At 38.1% G+C, this 19,994-nt stretch overlaps 1 protein-coding gene across 2 annotated transcripts in view; it reads left to right on the forward strand.

Moving 5' to 3' along the window:
• Window positions 1–19,994, forward strand: part of IGF2BP2 (insulin-like growth factor 2 mRNA binding protein 2) — a 54,174-nt gene that overhangs the window by 10,707 nt on the left and 23,473 nt on the right. Inside the window, exons 6-8 of one of the 2 annotated variants that reach the window (XM_008573908.1) lie at window positions 7,344–7,466; window positions 7,995–8,130; window positions 10,647–10,775. In XM_008573908.1, the coding sequence (XP_008572130.1) occupies window positions 7,344–7,466; window positions 7,995–8,130; window positions 10,647–10,775 (388 nt within the window). The remainder of the gene's footprint in view (window positions 1–7,343; window positions 7,467–7,994; window positions 8,131–10,646; window positions 10,776–19,994) is intronic. The other variant, XM_008573909.1, reaches the window with a different exon arrangement.

Consider the following 19,994-nt stretch of genomic DNA (forward strand, 5'->3'; position numbering starts at 1 on the left):
AAACATGAGTATTCCAAAGCCAGGAAGGTGAAAGAGTCCTTAAAAAAAGAACACTGCAAATCTATTCTCAGATTTCATAAGGGACTCCAACCTCTTGAATCATGTACTCTACTTGAGGCTTTTGAGAATCCCCAAATACCATGGCTTAATTTGAAGAAGCCCCTCTCTTATCCAAGTTATTGAGAATGTTATAAATAACGTCCTCCTTGGTCCTTTGACCTACGTTCAAGCAACATACAAAATTCTGTATAGTCAAAAAGACTGATTTACAAATTGGACTTTTAAGTTTTTATGTAGAACCAAGATAGAGTTGGACTATTTTTGAAATAATTTTTTAATGTCTTCACTGTGCTAAGCACTGTGCTGCTAGGAGTTGAGGCTACAACCATGAACAAGACATAGTCCCTGCTTTAATGGAGCTTACAGTCTAGTGGGAGAGACACTCATTAATCAAATAATTACACCAATAAGTAATTAAGTGCAGCTGTGAGAAATGCTACAGTGGAAAAATGCAGTGTCCCATGACTACATGTTACTGGAGGTTTTAATCAAGGTTTTAGTGGGGGACAGGAGGGGATTTGGGGATTTCAGAGAAGGTCTACTGGTGTAGGTGACAGAGCCCTGAGTGTGGTGAGTAGGAGGTAGGACAACAAAAATCCTAAACTTTCTTTTGTTTATTTACTAAATATTTATTGAGTACCTACTATATGCCAGGCACTGTACTATGTGCCAGGAACTCAGCAATAAATAAAGCTGACAAAAATCCCTGTCTTCTGAAAGTTACATTCTAGGCTAGCTTCTACATGCATCCTGTTCATTTAGAGGCAGTAGTAATGCATCTAGATGCTTTGGGTCTCAAGTAACAGAAAATACAAGGGGCTTAAGCAATAAGAAGTGATTATTAGTCATGTAACAATAAGTCTTAAAAATAGAGTAATTCCAAGATCAGTTGAGTCATAGGCTAAAAGACCCAGGACATTTTTCTGTTTTAGTTTCCTCAGGATGTCTCATACTCCCTTGGTGACAGGATGACTGTAGTGATCATTGTGTTCCCACAGAAGAACATTTACATATTGAAAGAGATGGCATCACTTCCTTATGACTTTTAAAAAAAAACTTTTTAAAAAGTTGCGGTAAAAACCACATAATATAAAATTTACTGTCTTAACCATTTTTAAGTGTATAGTTTATTGGTGTTAATTATATTCACATTGTTGTGAATATAATTAATTTGTGAACATTTTTAACTTCAGAACTTTTTTATCTTGCAAATCTGAAACTGTACCTGTAAAACAACCTCCCTTTCCCCCCTCCCTCAGCCCCTGGTAACCAGCCTTCTACTTTGTGTTTCAATGAATTTGACTACTTTAGATTCCTCATATAAATGAAATCATACAGTATTTATCATTTTGTAGCTGGCTTATTTCACTTAGCATAATGTCCTCAAGGTTCATCCATGTTGTAGCATGGGACAGAATTTCCTTCATTTTTAAGGCTTCATAATATCTCATTGTATGTATATTGCCACACTTTGTTTATCCATTCATTCATTGGTGGACATTTTGTACTGCTTCCACTGCTTGGCTATTGTGAATAATGCTGCTATGAACATGGGTGGGCAAATATCTCTTCGAGATCCTGCTTTTACTAATTTTGGATATATACCCAGAAGGGGGATTGCTGGACCATATGGTAATTCTATTTTTAATTTTTTGATGAACTCCCATACTGTTTTCCATAGTGGTTGCTCCATTTTTTCAGTCCCACCAACAGTGCCTAAGAGTTTCAGTTTCTGCACATCCTCACCAACACTTGTTATTTTCTATTATTTTGATAACAGCTATTTTAATGGGCGTGAGATGATGTATCATTGTGGTCTTGATTTGCATTTCTCTGATGATTTGTGATACTGAGCATCTTTTCATGTTTGTTAGCCATTTGTATATCATCTTTGGAGAAATGTCTATTCAAGTTCTTTGTTCATTTTTAAATTGGTTTATGTAATTTTTTTATTGTTGAGTTGTAGGAGTTCTTTATATATTATGGATATGAACCCCTTATTACATAAATTATTTTCAGGTATTTCCCCTACTCCATAGGTTGCCTTTTCACTCTGTTGATTGTACCCTTGATGCTCAAAAGTTTTAAAGTTTGATGTACTCCTGTTTGTCTATTTTTTCTTTTGTTGCCTGTGCTTTTTGTGTCATATCCAATAAATCATTGCCATGTTTAGTATTATGAAGCTTTTCTCCTGTGTTTTCTCTTAGGAGTTTGATAGTTTTAGGTCTTATATTTAAGTCTTTATTCCATTTTGAGTTAATTTTTGTATATAGTGTAAGGTAAGGGTTTAACTTCATTCTCTTGCATGTGTATATCCAGTTTTCCCAACACTGGTGAAGAAACTGTTCTTTCTCTGTCAAGTGGTCTCAGCATCCTGTTGAAAATTGTTTGACCATATGTGAGGGTTTATTTCAGGACTCTCTATTCTACTCCATTGATTTATTTGTCTCTCTTTATGCTAGTACCATACTGTTTTGGTTACTGTAAGTTTATAATATGTTTTGAAATCATAAATTATGAGTCCTGGGCCGGCCCTGTGGCTCACTCGGGAGAGTGCGGCACTGGGAGCGCCAAGGCCACAGGTTCAGATCCTATATAGGGATGGGCGATGCACTCACTGGCTGAGCGTGGTGCAGACCGCACCATGCCGAGGGTTGCGATCCCCCTACCGGTCAAGATATATTTGTGGTATTTTTAAAATATGTGTTTGCTTATGTTTTATGTTTTTAAAAACTAACAAAGCAGGGATAGAAACAAAGGAGCATAGAGGCAATAAACAGCAAAATTTATGCCTCAGAAAATATATATTCAGTGATATGAAAAAAAAGTATGAGATGTTCTCTAAAAATGCAAAAGAAAATAAGCAGATTAAAAAAAAAAACACATGAAAAAGATGATATGCTTGTAGAACAAAGAATGCTGAGCCAGCCCATTACTGTGGTACTTAGCCCAAAGTAATGAGAATGGAAACAATAATAGAAGATACAATCAAAGGAAAACTTTCCTAGGCTGAAAAAAATTATGGATATACAAATGAAACAGGCTCACCACATTTAAGGTGGAAGGAAGGAAGGATGGATGGATGGATGGGAGGGAGGGAGGGAGGGAGGGAGGGAAGGAAGGGAGGGGGAAAGGGAAGGGAAGGGGAAGAAGGGAGGGAGGGAGGGAGGGAGGGAGGAAGGAAGGAAGGAAGGAAGGAAGAAAGGAAGGAAGGAGTCCTTTAACTTTCTTCTTCTTTTTCAAAATTGTTTTGGCTGTTCAGGGTCCCTTGAGATTCTTTTGAATTTTAGGATGAATTTTTCTGATTTTGCAGAAAATGCCACTGGAATTTTGATGGGGCTTGTCTTGAATCTGTAGATCACTTTGGGTAGTATGGACATTGTAACAATAATAAGTCTTTCAATCCATAAACACAGAATATCTTTCCATTTACTTTTGTCTTTAGTTTCTTTCAGCAGCTTTTTGTTGTTTTCAGTGTACAAGTCTTTTACCCTCTTGTTTAGATTTATTCTTAAGTATTTTATACTTCTTGATGCTGTTGCATGTGGCATTGTTTTCTTAATTTCCTCCTTGGGTTATTCATTGTTAGTATATAGAAACACAACTGATTTTTTGTGTGTTGATTTTGTATCCCACAACTTTACTAAGTACATTTATTAGTTCCAATAATTTTTTGTGGAATCTTTAGGGTTTTCTACATATGTGATCATGTCATCTGTGAATAGAGATTATTTTTTGTCTTCCTTGCCAATTCAGATGCCTTTTTCCCCCCTTTTTCTTACCTAATTGCTCTGGCTAGAACTTCCAATAGATCATGTCATCTGTGAATAGAGATTATTTTTGTCTTCCTTGCCAATTCAGATGCCTTTTTCCCCCCTTTTTCTTACCTAATTGCTCTGGCTAGAACTTCCAATACTACATTAAATGGAAGTGGTGAGAATGGGCATTCTTGCCTTATTCCCAATCTTAGAGGAAAAGCTTTCAGTCTTTCACCATCGAGTTGGATGTTTGCTGTGGGCTTTTCATAAATGACCTTTATTATGTTGAGGTAATTTTCTATTCCTGGTTTGTTGGGTGTTTTATCATGAAAGGGCGTTGAGGTTTATCAAATGATTTTCTGTATTAATCAAGATGATTATGTTTTTTCCCCTTCTTTTTGTTAATGTGATGTATTACATTGATTAATTTTTGTATGTTGAACCGTTCTTGCATTCCAGGAATAAATCCCACTTGGTCATGGCATATAGTCTTTTAATATGCAGTCTAATTTGATTTGTTAGTATTTTGCCGAGGAGATTTGCATCAGTATTCATCAACGATACTGGTCTATAGTTTTCTTTCTTTCTTTCTTTCCCCCTCCTCTCCAAGGAATCTGAAACCTTCACCTTGTTGTTATCAGCACCTGGATCTAACCAAGTGAGCTAAATGGCCAGCCCTCTGCAGTTTTCTTTACTTGTGTCTTTATCTGGCTTTGGTATCAGAATAAAACTGGCTTCATCAAATGAGTTTGGAAATGTTCCCTCTTCTTCTTCTTATAATCCTTTTTATTTCTATGGCATTGGTTATAATATCCCCTCTTTCATTTCTCATTTTAATTGAGTGTTCTCTTTTTTTTCTGTAGTTAGTCCAGCCAAGGATTTGTCAATTTGATCCTTTAAAAAAACCAACTGTTAATTTTGTCGATTATCTTGTTTTTCTATGTTCTATTTTGTTTACTCTGCTCTAATGTTGTTGTTTTCCACTTTATGTTAGCTTTGGGTTTAGTTTGTTCTTCTTTTTCTAGTTTCTTGAGATGTGAAGTTGTTCATATCCACTGTACCCCACAAATATGAAGAAATAAATGTGAAAAAGTTAGGTTGTTCAGTTGAGACATTTTTTTATTTAATGTACACATTTTCTGCTGTAAACTTTCCTCTTAGCATTGCTTTTGCCTGATCCCATAAGTTTTGATATGGTGTGTTTTTATTTCATTTGTCTGAAGGTATTTTCTAATTTCCCATGTGACTTCTTTGACCCATTCATTGTTTGAGTGTGGCATTTAATTTCCACATATTTGTAGACTTTCCATTTTTCCCTGTGCTATTGATTTCTAATTTCATTCCATTGTGATCAGAAAAGATGCTTTGTATGATTTCAGTCTTCTTGAATTTGTTAAGTCTTGTTTTATGTCCTACCTTGTTGTCTATCCTTGAATGTTCCATGTGCACTTGAGAAAATGTATATTCTTCTGTTGTTGGCTAGAGTGTTCTGAATATATCTTTTGGTCTGTGGTGTTGTTCAAGTCCTCTATTTCCTTACTGTTCTTCTGTCTGATAGTTCTACCCATTACTGTAATTAGGATATTGAAGTTTTCTACTATTATTATGTTGCAGTCTATTTCTCCTTTCAATTCTGTCAAAGTTGGCTTAATATATTTAGGTGCTCTGAAGTTTGGTACACAAATATTTTCAATTGTTATATCTCCTTGGTGATTGTCCCTTTTATTGTTATATAATGTTCATCTTTTCTTGCAACAGTTTTTTATTTGAAGTCTATTTGTCTGATATTAGTATAGCCACTTCCTCCTCTCTTTTTGGTTACCATTTGCATGGAATATTTTTGTCCATTCTTTTACTTTTAGCCTATGTGTGTTCTTAGATCTAAAATGAGTCTCTTGCAGAAACTTGTATGTCACAAGTTGGTTTTCTCTTCACTTTCAAGATTTTCTCTTTATCTTTGACTTTTTAGATAGTTTGATTATAATGTGTCTGGGTGTGGTTCTCTGTGGATTTATCCCAGTTGGACCTCTTTAAACTTCTTGATCTATATGACCATTTCTTTCCTTAGATTTGGGAAGTTTTCAGCCATTATTTCTTCAAATAAACTCTGCCTCTTTCTTTTCTCTTCTCCCTCTGGGACTACTATTATGCATATATCAGTCTGCTTGGTAGTGTCCCATAAGAACCTTAGGCTCCCTTCACTTCATTCCTTTTTCTTTTTTATTCTCCAACTTAATGATTTCAAATGACCTCTCTTCCTGTTTGCTGGTTCTGTCTTCTGCCTGAACAGGCTTGCTGATGAACCCTCTAAAGAATTTTTCTGTTTAGTTACTATATTTTTCATCTCCAGAGTTTCAGTTAAGTTCTTTTTTTATAGTTTTGGTCTCTTTCTTGGTAATTTCATTTTGTTTGTGCACTGTTTTCCTGATCTCATTTAGTTTTCTATCAGTGTGCTCTTTTAGCTCATTGAGCAGCTTTACAGTTATTTTAAATTCTTGTCAGGCAGTTCATAGATCTGTTTCTTTAGGGTCAACTTTTGAAGTTTTATTTTGGTTTTTTGATTGGGCCATCTTTCCCTGTTTCTTTGTGTGCCTTGTTATTTTGTTGTTGTTGGAATTTGGTCATTTGAAAAAACAACTGCTTCTCCCAGTCTTTGTGTGCTAGCTTCGTGCAGGGGAGGTCATTCACTAATAAGCCTAGATAGAGGTTCAAGGACCTCTCAAACCTTTTTTGATCTCTTGATTCCTCTGGTGTTTGGCTGTGGAACTTAAGTTCTAACATGCTGTTTGCCTCTGCTTTCAGTGGCTTCCAACTCTGGTGTGATCCTATCAGTGTTCTCAGTCAGTGACAGAAAAACCAGTCCTTTGGGAAGCCCCCAAACAAGCCAGAAATTTGGATGTGTGATGCAGTCTTTTGTTTCTATTTCATGGGAGGAGCCAAAGCTGTGGGGTTTCCTCCCAGTTGCTCTTTGCTATGCCATGGAGGGGAAGGGCCATAAATGGCAAGCCCAAGATGATGAATTTTCTTATCTCTTTTGCTGGAATCTCTTTTGTAACCCTTCCTGGGTTACAATGGCCTTGGTGTTATAGCTTCTCAGCTGATCTCTGGAATTATCACAGAAGTATTCTGGTACAGCTATTGTTGTTAGTTCATTGTCTTTATAGGGGGTGGGGAAGAGGGTTTATAGTTTCTTCCGTCTTGCTGACATCACTCTCCCTTTTTTGTAAGAGCCAGGAAAACCTTTCTACAGTTACCCAGCAGACTTTTTCATATGCCTCATTGGCCAGATCTGCCTTATGGACCATTTCCAGCCGATCACTACAAGGGAGTAGAATTACCATGGTTGACTTATGTTAATGAAAATTCATGAACTGGGGTTGGTGAGAGGTCTGGCTTCTCCTAAAGCCTATGGCCACTTGATGTCTGAACAAAATAGCTAACATTTGTAAGAAAAAAGGAGGGGTAATGGCTCTTGGGAGGCAGTCATTGTGTCTATCTTAAGTGTTAAATCATTGTCTCTTACAGAGCTGAAGAGATCCCTCTGAAAATCTTGGCCCACAATGGCTTGGTTGGAAGACTGATTGGGAAAGAAGGCAGAAATTTGAAGAAAATTGAACATGAGACAGGGACCAAGATAACAATCTCATCGTAAGCCACCTATTTAGATTAATTTTGTCCAATAATGGAAAACTTGAGCATTTCAATATACCCGACCTGTTCATCTACTTTCCCCTACAATGGGAATATAGTCATAAATAATGTAAATATCTCGGGCCGAACCCGCGGCGCACTCGGGAGGGTGCGGCGCTGGGAGTGCGGTGGCGTTCCCGCCGCAGGTTCGGATCCTATATAGGGATGACCGGTGCGCTCACAGCGCTCACTGGCTGAGCGCGGTGCAGCCGGTCTCAAAAAGGACAAAAAAATAAAATAAAATAAAATAAATAATGTAAATATCTCCATAATTATCAAAACAAATGCATGAATAGTTATCAGTAAGACATTTTCCACTATGGATGTGATCTAAGTTAGTAGGAAGACTTGAGATAGATGGCAAGGACTCTACACCACAGTGATATCTAGTCTCCTCCTCTTACACTACCAAGACTTGTTTGTGATTTTTCTGGGATTTTATTTTTCCTGATGAAAAAGGAAAATTTTCTTTTTCCCATTGGCTAGTTTGCAGGATTTGAGCATATACAACCCGGAAAGAACCATCACTGTGAAGGGCTCAGTTGAGGCCTGTGCCAATGCTGAGATAGAGATTATGAAGAAGCTGCGTGAGGCCTTTGAAAACGATATGCTGGCTGTTAATGTAAGTGCCTAATGCTTTCTTCTCCACTGGTTTTTACATGTATTTTCAGGCAGGACCCACGCCTCCTTAAGAATACTTGACATTCAGCTAATGAGGAAGTGCCTCAGAATAGGTATGCAGTTTTTCCTGACTTCTTAGGATAAAGGAATTAAAACAATCAGGAAACCAACTAGTAAATTATGATAAATGCACTAGAAAAATAGTGTGAAGCCATTAAAATCATAATTTTGAAGACTGTAAAGTGAGTAAATGCTTATGATATAATATTTATCAAGAAAAGCAAGATTTGAAAGTATATATAACTAGGGTTACAATTATGTAAAATGATTATGTATTGAAATGACTGGAATGCTACCTACTAAAATAAAAATAGCTGGTATATTAGGGATTTTTTCTACTTTCTAAACTTTCTGTAATATTATCCAATTACTTTTTAAATGTTAAGAATACATGGTTTGAATTTAACTTCTAATTTTCATCTCTTGCTTACTGATCTGCACTTTTTATTTATTGTTTGTTTGGGGGGTTTTTTTTGTTTTTTGGTTTTTTTGGTGGCTGGCTGGCTGGTACAGGGATCGAACTCTGGACCTTGGTGTTATCAGCACCACACTCTAACCAATGATCTCCACTTTTAGATTGTCCAATAAATGTTGTCAACCACCTGAGCACTCACTAATCTAGCAGACTTGCTTTTGTTCTTCCTGTTATTGCTGTCTAGTTCCCACTTTACAATGGGGAGACAGACATCAGTGTGGCATTCAAAAAATCTTAAAAATATTTGTCCATTAGCAAAGCCCAAGCTCAGCTCAGAGGAGTAAATTTTTTCATTTTCTATTATAATTGTCTAACATATACAAAAGTGGAAACGATGCTCCAATAAGCCCTCATATGCCCATAATACAGCCTCAACAGTTATCACTTGATGGCCTTTTTTGTTTCATCTGAACCTTCTTCCATTTCCCATCCCTGTTGCATGACTTTGAAGCAAATCTCAGACCTGATAACATTTCATAGAGGAATAAATGTTGACAAAGAACTCTGCAAGTTAAACCACAGTTCCTCACTGCAGCACTTTCCACAGTGCTCTTTACTCAGGTCAGTACTCTGTCCCCGACCTTAGCAGCCCACATCACATGATAATTATGGGGCATGATGAGAGGTGGAGGAAAAGACTGCAGTGTGACCTCTTCTTCATGTTTGGACATGTGAATATTTGTGGAAGTATTATTTGACAATCTCATTTTCTTCTTGTGGGCTCTTGACATCTTATAATAAACATCTCTTTCTGTGAACACCAGGGAAAGCTACAAAAGGGTCTGGGTGACCCAAACATCTTCACCCAAGTGATTCATTCATGTCTGTGTCACAGTCATACACTGATAGATTCATAACTGAATTACTAGATCTTCTATACCAAATGAGGTAAAGATGAAGGATTCCAGCTTTGCTATTTCAAACATTGTAAGAGAAGGCAAGTTACTGGATGACTGCAGTCACAGATAAGAAAATATAAAATGTTAGAAAACAGCTTTGTGTTCAGGGAGACAAAGACGGGGACAGATTGGACACAGGCTGGGATGAGTGACTACATTCTCTGCCTCTGAAGGAGTATGTAGTTAAAACTCACCTCCAGTCTATGTGAGCATCTTTATGTTTCAATGTTAAATATGCAAGCAAGATGATCATGAACTGGCAGCTGAATATTGAAGAGACAAAGTTGTGAACCATCCCAAACCTGGATAATGGAATTTATGTATGTGATGTCCTAGTGAAGGGTCTGATCTTACCCTGGATAGAATTAGAAAAAACTGTTAATACATTTTGTTTTAAGTGTAGTCATTCAACAGATATTTATTGAGTACTTACTATATACCAGGCACTGAGAACACAACGCTAAGACAGTCTCGGTCTGCAAGGAAATTATGGTCTAAAAAGGGAAAGGGAAGACATAACTAAACAGGCAATTCAAGTACCATGTGATGAATGCTGTTTTAAGGAAACATAGAACTGCTAGGAGAGCATGGACAAGGCACTTGAGCTAAGACCTTTGCGGTGAGAGAAAGCTTCTTGTGTGAGGGGACACCTAAGCTCAGGTGAAAACCACAGGGTGAGTAGGACTCAGCCAGGTGAGGAGGGAAAGAAAGACTTCCCGCAGGGGAGACAACATTTACAGGGGCTCAGAGGTGAGAGAGAGCACGGGCTGTCCAGGGAGCAGGATTGGGTAAGGTGGGGATGAACAGTTAGCAGGACAAAGGCTGATAAGGTGGCCTGGGTCCCCAGAGAGAGCCTTGTTTGTCATGTTAAGATGTGTAGACATTCCCAAGGGTGGCAGAGAAGCTTTGAAGGAACACAACAGTTAGGTTGAGGTTTGGCACCTACTCCCAATACAGGCTGGGGAAGAGGCTCACAGGGCCAAGGCAGAGCTGAATAGGAGACACCTGTGATGGAAGTTGACCCAGGCATACTGGGCCTGTCTCGTCTCCTCCCTCATCTTTTCTCTCCATTTCTGTTCCCAGCAACAAGCCAATTTGATCCCGGGGTTGAACCTCAGCGCACTTGGCATCTTTTCAACAGGACTGTCCATGCTGTCTCCACCAACAGGGCCCCGTGGAGCTCCCCCCGCTGCCCCCTACCACCCCTTCGCTGTAAGTAGCTCAGCATTCAGAGGTTTGCTTATACTCTCAGCACCTCCAGGCAGCAACATTGCTCTGCTATGTTGAATCAGAGCTAAAGCTTTCATTTGGAGGGCATGCTCATAAGCAATTTGCAGGGTGAATCTAACATTTCTTAGGACTTCTTCCTAATGGACAAGTTAATATTAAACCACCTTCTAAACACATGCTCTTAAATATAATAAGCATCATAATCTAGGAGAGAAACTGCTAGAATCCTGTTTATTGTAAAAAAAGGATTTGTTAGCTCAAATAGGAACATTCATGAATGTTGGTCATTTATTAAAATATTAAGTATCTGGATGATTCTTGGATATATATATATAATCCCCACTTATATCTACAATTCAAATGCATTATATTTTGTTAGTAGGCAGTTTTCAAAGGAAAATACTACACAGTGTTTATATGTCTAAACACTTAGCCAATGCCTGGTATTTAGTTGGTTCTCAATAAGTATTTATTGTTTGAATCATAATTTACAACAAAAGAAGAAATGTGGATTTTATGCATTTTCTCCTTGTTGCTGTCATTCACAAGCATTGTTCAAGATTAATACATTACCAATTTGGGGTTCAGGATACTTCAGAGATTTTTTGTTTTCATTCCTGATTCTTCCCTACACTTATTGTTTATTTTTTAAGCAAGCTTTCTTTCCCCCGATGTTTATACTGTTTAAATGGGAAGTGTCAGGTGGGTGAGCATTACTTTAGCCATTCCTTTCTTTTGCGAGGTGGTTTCTGGTGTAGACATTGCATCGTGTGAATTCACAGTAGATTTTTGAGTTGAACGCACTGTACTTTTCTGTCAACAAAATACAGACATGAATAGCACCCACATCCTTAGTCACATGTGCATACACATTCTGCAGTCTTGTCTGTATACAGTTCTTCCAAGTCATTTCTAAATCTCTCTATACCATCTCTTTAGTTACATCCATTTTCTCTTAAAGGATAGGGCCCAACACTGAGCCTTGTGTGTATGCATGGAGGGGAGCTTAAGATATGGCAGGGGGATTGTGACAGGTGTTATAATCACGTAGCTATTCCAAGGAAGGAGAACAGCTGTGAAAGGTGCACATCCCTGTATCTTTGCCTTAGGATTTGAGAATGGCCCAGCTGGGTACAATTAAATGGCATTGAGGCACATCTCATTTCTTGGGAGAGAGGCTATATGTATTATTCTGTTTTTTGTTGCTTATAACAGAATACCTGAAACTTGGTAATTTATTAAAAAATGAAATTTATTTCTTAACAGTTTTGGAGGCTGGGAAGGTCACAGTCCAGGGGACACATCTGGTGAGGGCCTTCCTCTTGATGGAGAGTCTCTGCAGAGTCATGTGGCAACTCATGGCCTCACATGGCAAGAATGGCAAGAAAGCTAACCTTCTCACTTGCTCTCCTGATAAAGCCTCCGGAACCAAGCCCGTGGCAGACTGTTAAACAATCAACCCATTATTCTTTGAATGGATTAATCCATTCACAAGGGCATAGTCCTCACAATCCAATCACCCCTCAAAGACCCCATCTTTCAACACTGACATAGTCTGATTTCCTACCCTCCTAACACTGTTACTAATGGGGATCAAGCTTCAGTGAGTTTTGGGGGGACATTCTATCCATACATAGCACTGTATATACAACCCCACAAAAGAAAACTTCAAGAAATAGGCCACCCTCTGAACCTAGGTAACATAACTGGAGAGGTGAAAAGGCATTAAAAAAATAGACCACTTCTAAAATTGATAATCTAAAATAGGGGTCAGCATACTACAGCCTGAGAGCCAAATTTAGCTCACCATTTATTTTTGTAAAGAAAATTTTACTGGGACCATGGCTGTTTATTTACGTATTGTCTATTTCTGCTTTCCCTGGCAGAGTTGAGTAGATGCAATAGAGACCAGGTAACCTGCAAAGCCAAAAATATTTATTATTTGGCCCTTACAGAAAGTTTGCTGACCCCTAAAGTAAAAACAGGAGTTTTCATGTAATAGCAGAATATTTTCTAAACTTGAAAATAGGTTTTGCCAGTTGGAAAACTTTCTTCACATCTGAGATTTTTACTAAAACAGTAAAATAAACATTTTACTAAATTATATAGTTCCTGTTGTTTAAAAAAGTGCTTTTAAGTAAAAAAAAATGTTTTTTAACTGAAAGGCATGTAGTTCTGGTCTTGAGCCTATGGGTCAAGATGAGTAGAGTCTAATCCAGAGCACACAGTTGCCCCGACTCTCTGAAACATGATGGCTTCTACAGACATCTCCCTCACTCCCCTGCAGAAGTGTGGCACCAGGCACGTGGAGGTGGCCCTTGCTGCCCACCTGTGCAGGACCTAGGACAGGTCCCCAGAGCCACACCTGGGGAGTCACACCGCAGGCTTATGGATTTCTCTGCTGGGCCCAGGTCTCCTGAGAAGGACAGGGTATTAGGGTGAGATGACAGGATACTTTAAAAAGTTATAATATAGTATTGTTCTCCTGTCACACAGGCATTCAGATTTCAAGGAACTCTAGGGTATTTCTTGGTTGCTTTTATACTACCCAAAGCTGCAGTGCTTTTGGTCTTAGCATCCAAAGGTTAGGAAGTCTGTGTACTTCCTTGTAGCTGACTCATACACACATGAGCTGATCTCTAAACCCTAGAATTTCTAATGCCTATGTGTATGTACGAAAACCATCATTTTTACTATTTTTCTGGTTATAAAAGTAATATGTGCATAGTATTTATGAAGCAAATAATACAGAAATGTAGAAAGTGCAAATTTTTTCTTGATGTAGAGATAACCAGTGTTTCTGTGTGTGTATGTGTACATATGTTTGTGTGTGTGTGTATATGTATACAGTTATGAGCCACATAATGGTGTTTTAGTCATATATGACAGTGGTCCCATAGGATTATAATGAATCTGAAAAATTCCTATCATCTAGTGACATCGTAGCCATTGTAACACAATGCATTACTTATATAGGAGCCATAGGCTATACCATATAGCCTAGGTGTGTAGTAGGCTATACCATCTAGGTTTGTGTAAGTACACTCTATCATGTTTGAATGATGAAATTGCCTAACGACCCATTTCTCAGAACATATCCCGATTATTAAGCATTGCATGACCGTGCATATATAATTTATATATACATATATATATAACATATGTAATTTATTTTTTTTCCAAATTTTCACTCTATAATGTGTGTACATCTTGGCTTTCTTATCCATTAATTTTCTCAGAAAAAATTACAGGAAACAGAATTGCTAAGTCAAAGAATGTGTACATTTTATATGTTGATACATGCTACATAAATTTTGATACATAACAGATATACTACTCTTCATTCCCATCAAGAGTAACAACAGGTTTTTTTCTCCTATATCCTCACTACCAATTAATTATTCCTTGCTGTCTTATATTTTAAAATATACATTTATTATTATGAGACTGAACAGTTTTGGGTTAATTGGCCATTTTCCTCTTCTCTAATAAATTGTTTTTCCGTATTTTTTTGCCCATTATAGCTTAGGTTCTGAAGCCAGACTGCCTATCTTTAAATTTCTGCACTGTCACTTGCTATTTTTAACCTTGAGCAAGTGACTTAACCTCTTTGGGTCTCAATGTCCCCACCTGGAAGATGGAGGTAGTAATAGTAACTGGAGTTGTTGTAAGGGTTACTAAGTAAGTTAAAACATGGACGTGGTAACTGCTATGTAAATCTTAGCTGCTATTGTCATCATCTGTTTTTCTTTTTTAATCTTTTTCTTAATGATTGTTAACAGCTAATTACATATTAAGGCTGTTAACCCCTTGTCCCCACTTGTCATGTTGTAAATATTTTCCACCAACTTGTCATTTCTGTTCATGTCATTTGCTGTGTCTTGTGCCATATAATTATATTATATACACATACACATTATATATATATATATACATACAAATGAACTATTATATGAAGTAAAATGTAAAAGTTTCCCTTCAGCCTTCTTTCTTTTACCCAAATTTTATCCAATATCCACTCCCCAAAAATATTGCACTATGTTTACACATTTTTTTAAAAAGGTTTCCTCAGAGTAAATGCAATCATATTATTCAAAAATACAAATGGAATCATGCCATACTTAATGAATTACAAGTTTTACAAATTTATTGTGGTCATCTTTCTATAGCTAGTTTTCTCTAATGTCCGCATAATATTCTATTGTGTGAATTTACCATAATTTTTCTAACCAAGTACACTCTTTTGAAACATTTGGATTAATTCCAGGTTTTCCCTGTTATGAAATGTCAAAATGAATTTCCTTATACATAAGTGTTGTACAGGTGTGTGAGTATATTTAAAAGTAAAGTCTTTGAGACAGGAATTATTGAATCTAAGGTTATACTCATTTTATTTTATTTATGTATTTTAAATTTTTTTTTGATGAGACAGTACAAATATTTATTTATTTTACAAGGATGTGCACATGTATTTGTTCAAATAACAAATACATAAACTGAATAACAAATGAATAACAAAATACTCTGTAGAAAGGGCTTCAAATTTTCACAAAAACTGGAGATATAAAACTTATTAAAATTTACATATTTCATTTTATAGTCTCTACTATTATTTCAAATAGCTCTCTAACATCTTCCAAAAGCATGCAAATATCAAATTAATTTCAACAGAGGAAGATGAATACACTTTTCAAAGGCAAATTAATTTCTAAGCAAATCAACAAGTCCATTTAATAAAAAGAAATCAAGAACAGAAATTAAGTATCTAAGTTTAGTGACATAAATTGCATAAAAAATTAATAAAACAATATAAACACAAGGGCACTTCAAATAGTTCATGGAAAAATAGAATTGAAAGATAATGGAATCTTTCCATGAACTTTTGCTTTTGCTTACTTGTTTCTTTAAATTTTTCGTTTTTTTTTTTTTTTTTTAAAGACTGAGATCGAGAAATACCACGTTCTCACTTATTTGTGGGAGCTAAAAATAAATAAATATACAGACAAATGGGGGGGGAGATGACACAACAATTCCTTGAACTTGTTAAGACAGGTGAACAGATATGATGTAGTGGGGAGGAGTGGAGAGAGGAAGGTGGGGAAAGAGGAACGGGTTATGGGACATGAAAATCAACTACAATGTATATTGAGAAGTTAAAAAAAGAATAATATCATAGAAAATGTGTTACCTGACCACAACAACAGAAAGAAATTTAGAAAACTCACAAATGTGTGTAAATTAACCCAACACTGTCCTAAATAGTGTGTAAAAAGAAAAATCACAGGGAAATTAGAGAGTACTTTAAGAAAAAGGCAAAGTGCAACATATCAAAATATGTAGAATGCAGGGCTCATGCAGTGCTTAGAGGAAATTTTATACTTGTAAATACCTATATTAAAAATAAGAAAAACCTCAAATCAGTAATGTAAACTTCCACCCCAAGAAAATATAGAAGTAGAGCAAAACAAACCAAAAGCAGATATAAGTAGGAAATAACAAAGATCACAACAGAAATATATGAAATAGGGAATTAAAAAACAATATCTCTATTCTCAAATCAACAAGACCAAATGTTGATTCTTTAAAAAAATCAACAAAATTTGCAAACCTTTATCTAGACTGACCATGAAAAAAGAGAGAAGACCAAAATTACTAAAATCAGAAATAAAGTAGAGGCATTATTACATTGTCACTATGGCTTTTCATGGTTAAGATTTATTTTATTTCTCTTTCTCATTTGCATTTTTGTTCTACCAGTGGGTTTTGTTCTTTCTGGTATATTTGTGTAGTGATTATCGTTTTATTTATTTATTTATATTTTATTAATATTATTTTTTACATTCTATGAAGTTGTTGCAGAGCAGTTGGAAGGGAGTGGGAAGGGGAAAGGGGAAGGAAATGGGATGGAAGAAGGAGGAAGGAGGAGTGGGATTGAGGCCTGTGACACCCCCCTCATTCCCACAGAGGAGACCAGGGGGCTTCCATTGGTGGCTTGATCATTGCGGGGCTAGGTGTAGATGTCAGGGGGTGTGTGGCAAAAGCTCCCCCCACCCATACTGCCCCAGCTCAGGAACCCAGGGCCTTTCTTGCTGTGGTTTGGTGGTCATCGCTAGGCTGGTTGCACACGTCAATGGGGCATGGCTGAGGCCTGACGCCCTCCGCTATCCCGGCTCAGGAGAGCCTGGGGCACTTCCTGCAGCAGCTCAGTGGTCGTCACTGGACTGGTTGTGTGTGTTGGGGGCTGTGGCCAAGGCCCCCCACAGCCCTGGCTCAGGGGAGCCCGGGTTGCTTCCTGTGGTGGCTCGGTGGTTGTCACTGGGCTGGTTGTGCATGTCGGTGGGGTGTGGCCGAAGCCCTTGGCCCCCATACTTGGGACTGGTGGTGGGCTTCAGGGGCATGGCTGAGGCCCCCGGCCCTCCCCCCTTTCTGGCTTGGTAGCCCAGGGGACTTTTGGTCCTTTTAGGTGTTACAGGTGTTCTTTGGTAAAATGGACCTTTTCTAGTTAATATCAAACTTTGTCTTTGGTTGTGGGTACTTTGTTTTTTCTTTCAGTTCTGTGTTGGATTATTTCTGTTCCCACTACTTAAACTCTGCGCTGGAACTAATTTGTTGTCCTTTGCCTACTTCTAAAATGGGAGAACTTCCTGTGGGGACCAGTACTTGAGCTCTGTGGACAAGCTAGATTGCTGCTTTGCTGCTGGTTCCCTAGGGAAGGCTTTTTGTGCAGCTCAGGTTTTAATGGTTGACTTTATAGGTACTTCCATATCTAGTTAAATCCAGTGCACCTGGGTTGTATAGGAACTCTGGGCCTGAGTCTTTTCATCAAACTGCACCCCATGCAATTCTGTATTACTGACCAGTCCTCTGAGTGGTCCTATGCTGATTGGGGGACAGATCAGCTGTCCTTTCTGTGCCCCACTGTTCCCCTGGTAGGCCCACCTCCGTCACCGCCTGTGCTCCAAACACTTCCCATGGGACATGTCATGCTCCAGTCCCTTGCGATGACTCACCGGCCTCTGAGTGGCTCCTTTTTTTCGGTTGTTGTGGCTCCTTGCTCCTATGTTGGTCCACGGGAACCCTGTTAGTGGTCTTGCTGGGCTGGGGGACACCAGGGCCCTCTTCTCCCCTGCTGGCTCCAAGCAACTTCATGTGAAGTTCATATGAACTTCAATTACCATAACAGGATTTCCCACCCTCTTAACACTTTCACAGTGAGAACCAAGCCTCCAACACTTTAAACTTTCGGGGGACACAATTCAATCCACTGTAATCATACAATAAAGAATCTCAACAAGCAGGTTCCAATTGCTCTGAAAATCCTCATAACACTGCACAGAATCTGACAACCTTAGAAACATGACTCATCCATGATCAGCTCAGTATGTTATTTATGTAAGTAGAGTGATCCATTTGGACATCTCTGGGCATGGAGGGGAGTTTGACATTCCAGCCTTTGAGCTCCCTCCTTCCAGTGGGACAGGCCACACTTCCCCTTACTGTTTCCTTTCCTTTATTCTTTTTCTTTTCTTTTCTTTTTTTTTTTTTTTTGTCCTTTTAGAGACCGGCCGCACCACACTTAGCCAGTGAGTGCACCGGCCATCCCTATATAGGATCCAAACCCGCAGCGGGAGCACTGCTGCGCTCCCAGTGCCTCACTCTCCCGAGCCACGGGCTCGGCCCTTTTCCTTTATTCTTTACAATATCACCCACAGGTTGTGAAGACGTACCAGACATTTTAATGAGTGGGATAAAGACAATTATAATTTATACAATATACTCTTCAGTATATGTTTTTTCATAGTGCAAGAGAAACTCACCCAAGAAGCTAACCGTTTGCAGAGGAGTCTCCTTCTTTTGGATGTCCCTGGTTCTTAATCTTGTTTCATTCCTTTCATGCCCACATCTTTCTGAAAATTCTTCTTCTAACTCTGTCATATAATCAGTAATCAAATTTCTAGAAAACCTAATCCCTATCCACTGGAATGAATCCCACCCTAACCTTCATCACCCCACCTCCAGGAGTATTGACTTCTACCAGTCTGTTTCAGATATTTCTCTTAGCTCACCTTAAGGTCTATAAGCTACCTGTTTAGACTTACAAATCTCCCGTGTGAGAACATTAATTTTCAGAATGAGCATAGTCTGTGTTGATGAGAGGAAACATATTTTAAACTGTGATAAGGGCAGAGCAAGATGGCAGACTAGAGGTGCCCAATGTACGATCCTCCCACAGAAAGGGACCACAGCAAAGAAAGGACAGCTAAGTATGGGGGAGAGCATTGGTGAGAGAGCATGGGAGGGCAGCAGGAGCCTGGTGAGGACCCTGTGGAGCATGAAAACAAGCAAAGTGCTGCAGAGGAGAAGAGTCATGCAGCTTCAGCCACCACCATGTCTCCCAAAGCAGGATCAGCCAGGAGGAATTCTCCCTTGTGGCAGAAAGAATCTGCTCGACCATGAGCACTTCTCAGCAGTAACCCTCCTCCTGCTCCTACCCCAGCCCACCCCCACCACCCCGCATGGTTGCTTGTGCCATTGCCTATTCCCAGAGCTGTGGCCCTTCTGCCTACACAGGAACCCCACTGTGCCTATACTAAATGAGTATAAAATATTAAAATATTTAATATTATAAATATTTAAGATATTTACAGATTTAAAATATTCACAGATAAAATATTCACAGATTTCCCTCCAACAGAATTCATGCAGAAATTTTAGGAATTAAGGTAGTTAAATCAGTAGTAAAGTTTCCTTTATGGGTTTTTGCTCTTTTGCTGTCATGCTAAGAAAGAAAGTCTTCTCCCATCCAAGACTGTAAAATATTCTCCCATGTTTTGTTATACTAGTTTTTAGTTGTTGGTTTTGGAGGGATGTTTATATCTGCAATTCATAGGGAATTTATTTTGACTTATGCTTTGAGCTAGAGATTTAACTTTTTTTTTTCAAATGGATAGCCAATTTTCCCAAAATTATTTTAATAATTGACCATTTTATCATTCGGCTTGAAAAGTCAACTTTGTCACACAGTAACCCACAATCATATTTCTAGACTCTATTCTGTTCCGTTCATCTCTACACAGCAATTACTATAGCTTTATTCTGTCCTTGGCTGTTTTTTGTTGTTGTTGTTGTTGTTGTTGTTGTTTTCATTAAATTTTTATTTTGTCAATATACAATGTATATGATTATTATGGCCCATCACCG

The sequence above is a fragment of the Galeopterus variegatus genome, unplaced genomic scaffold, assembly GCF_000696425.1.
Source record: "Galeopterus variegatus unplaced genomic scaffold, G_variegatus-3.0.2 Scaffold971, whole genome shotgun sequence".
Lineage (NCBI taxonomy): Eukaryota > Metazoa > Chordata > Mammalia > Dermoptera > Cynocephalidae > Galeopterus > Galeopterus variegatus.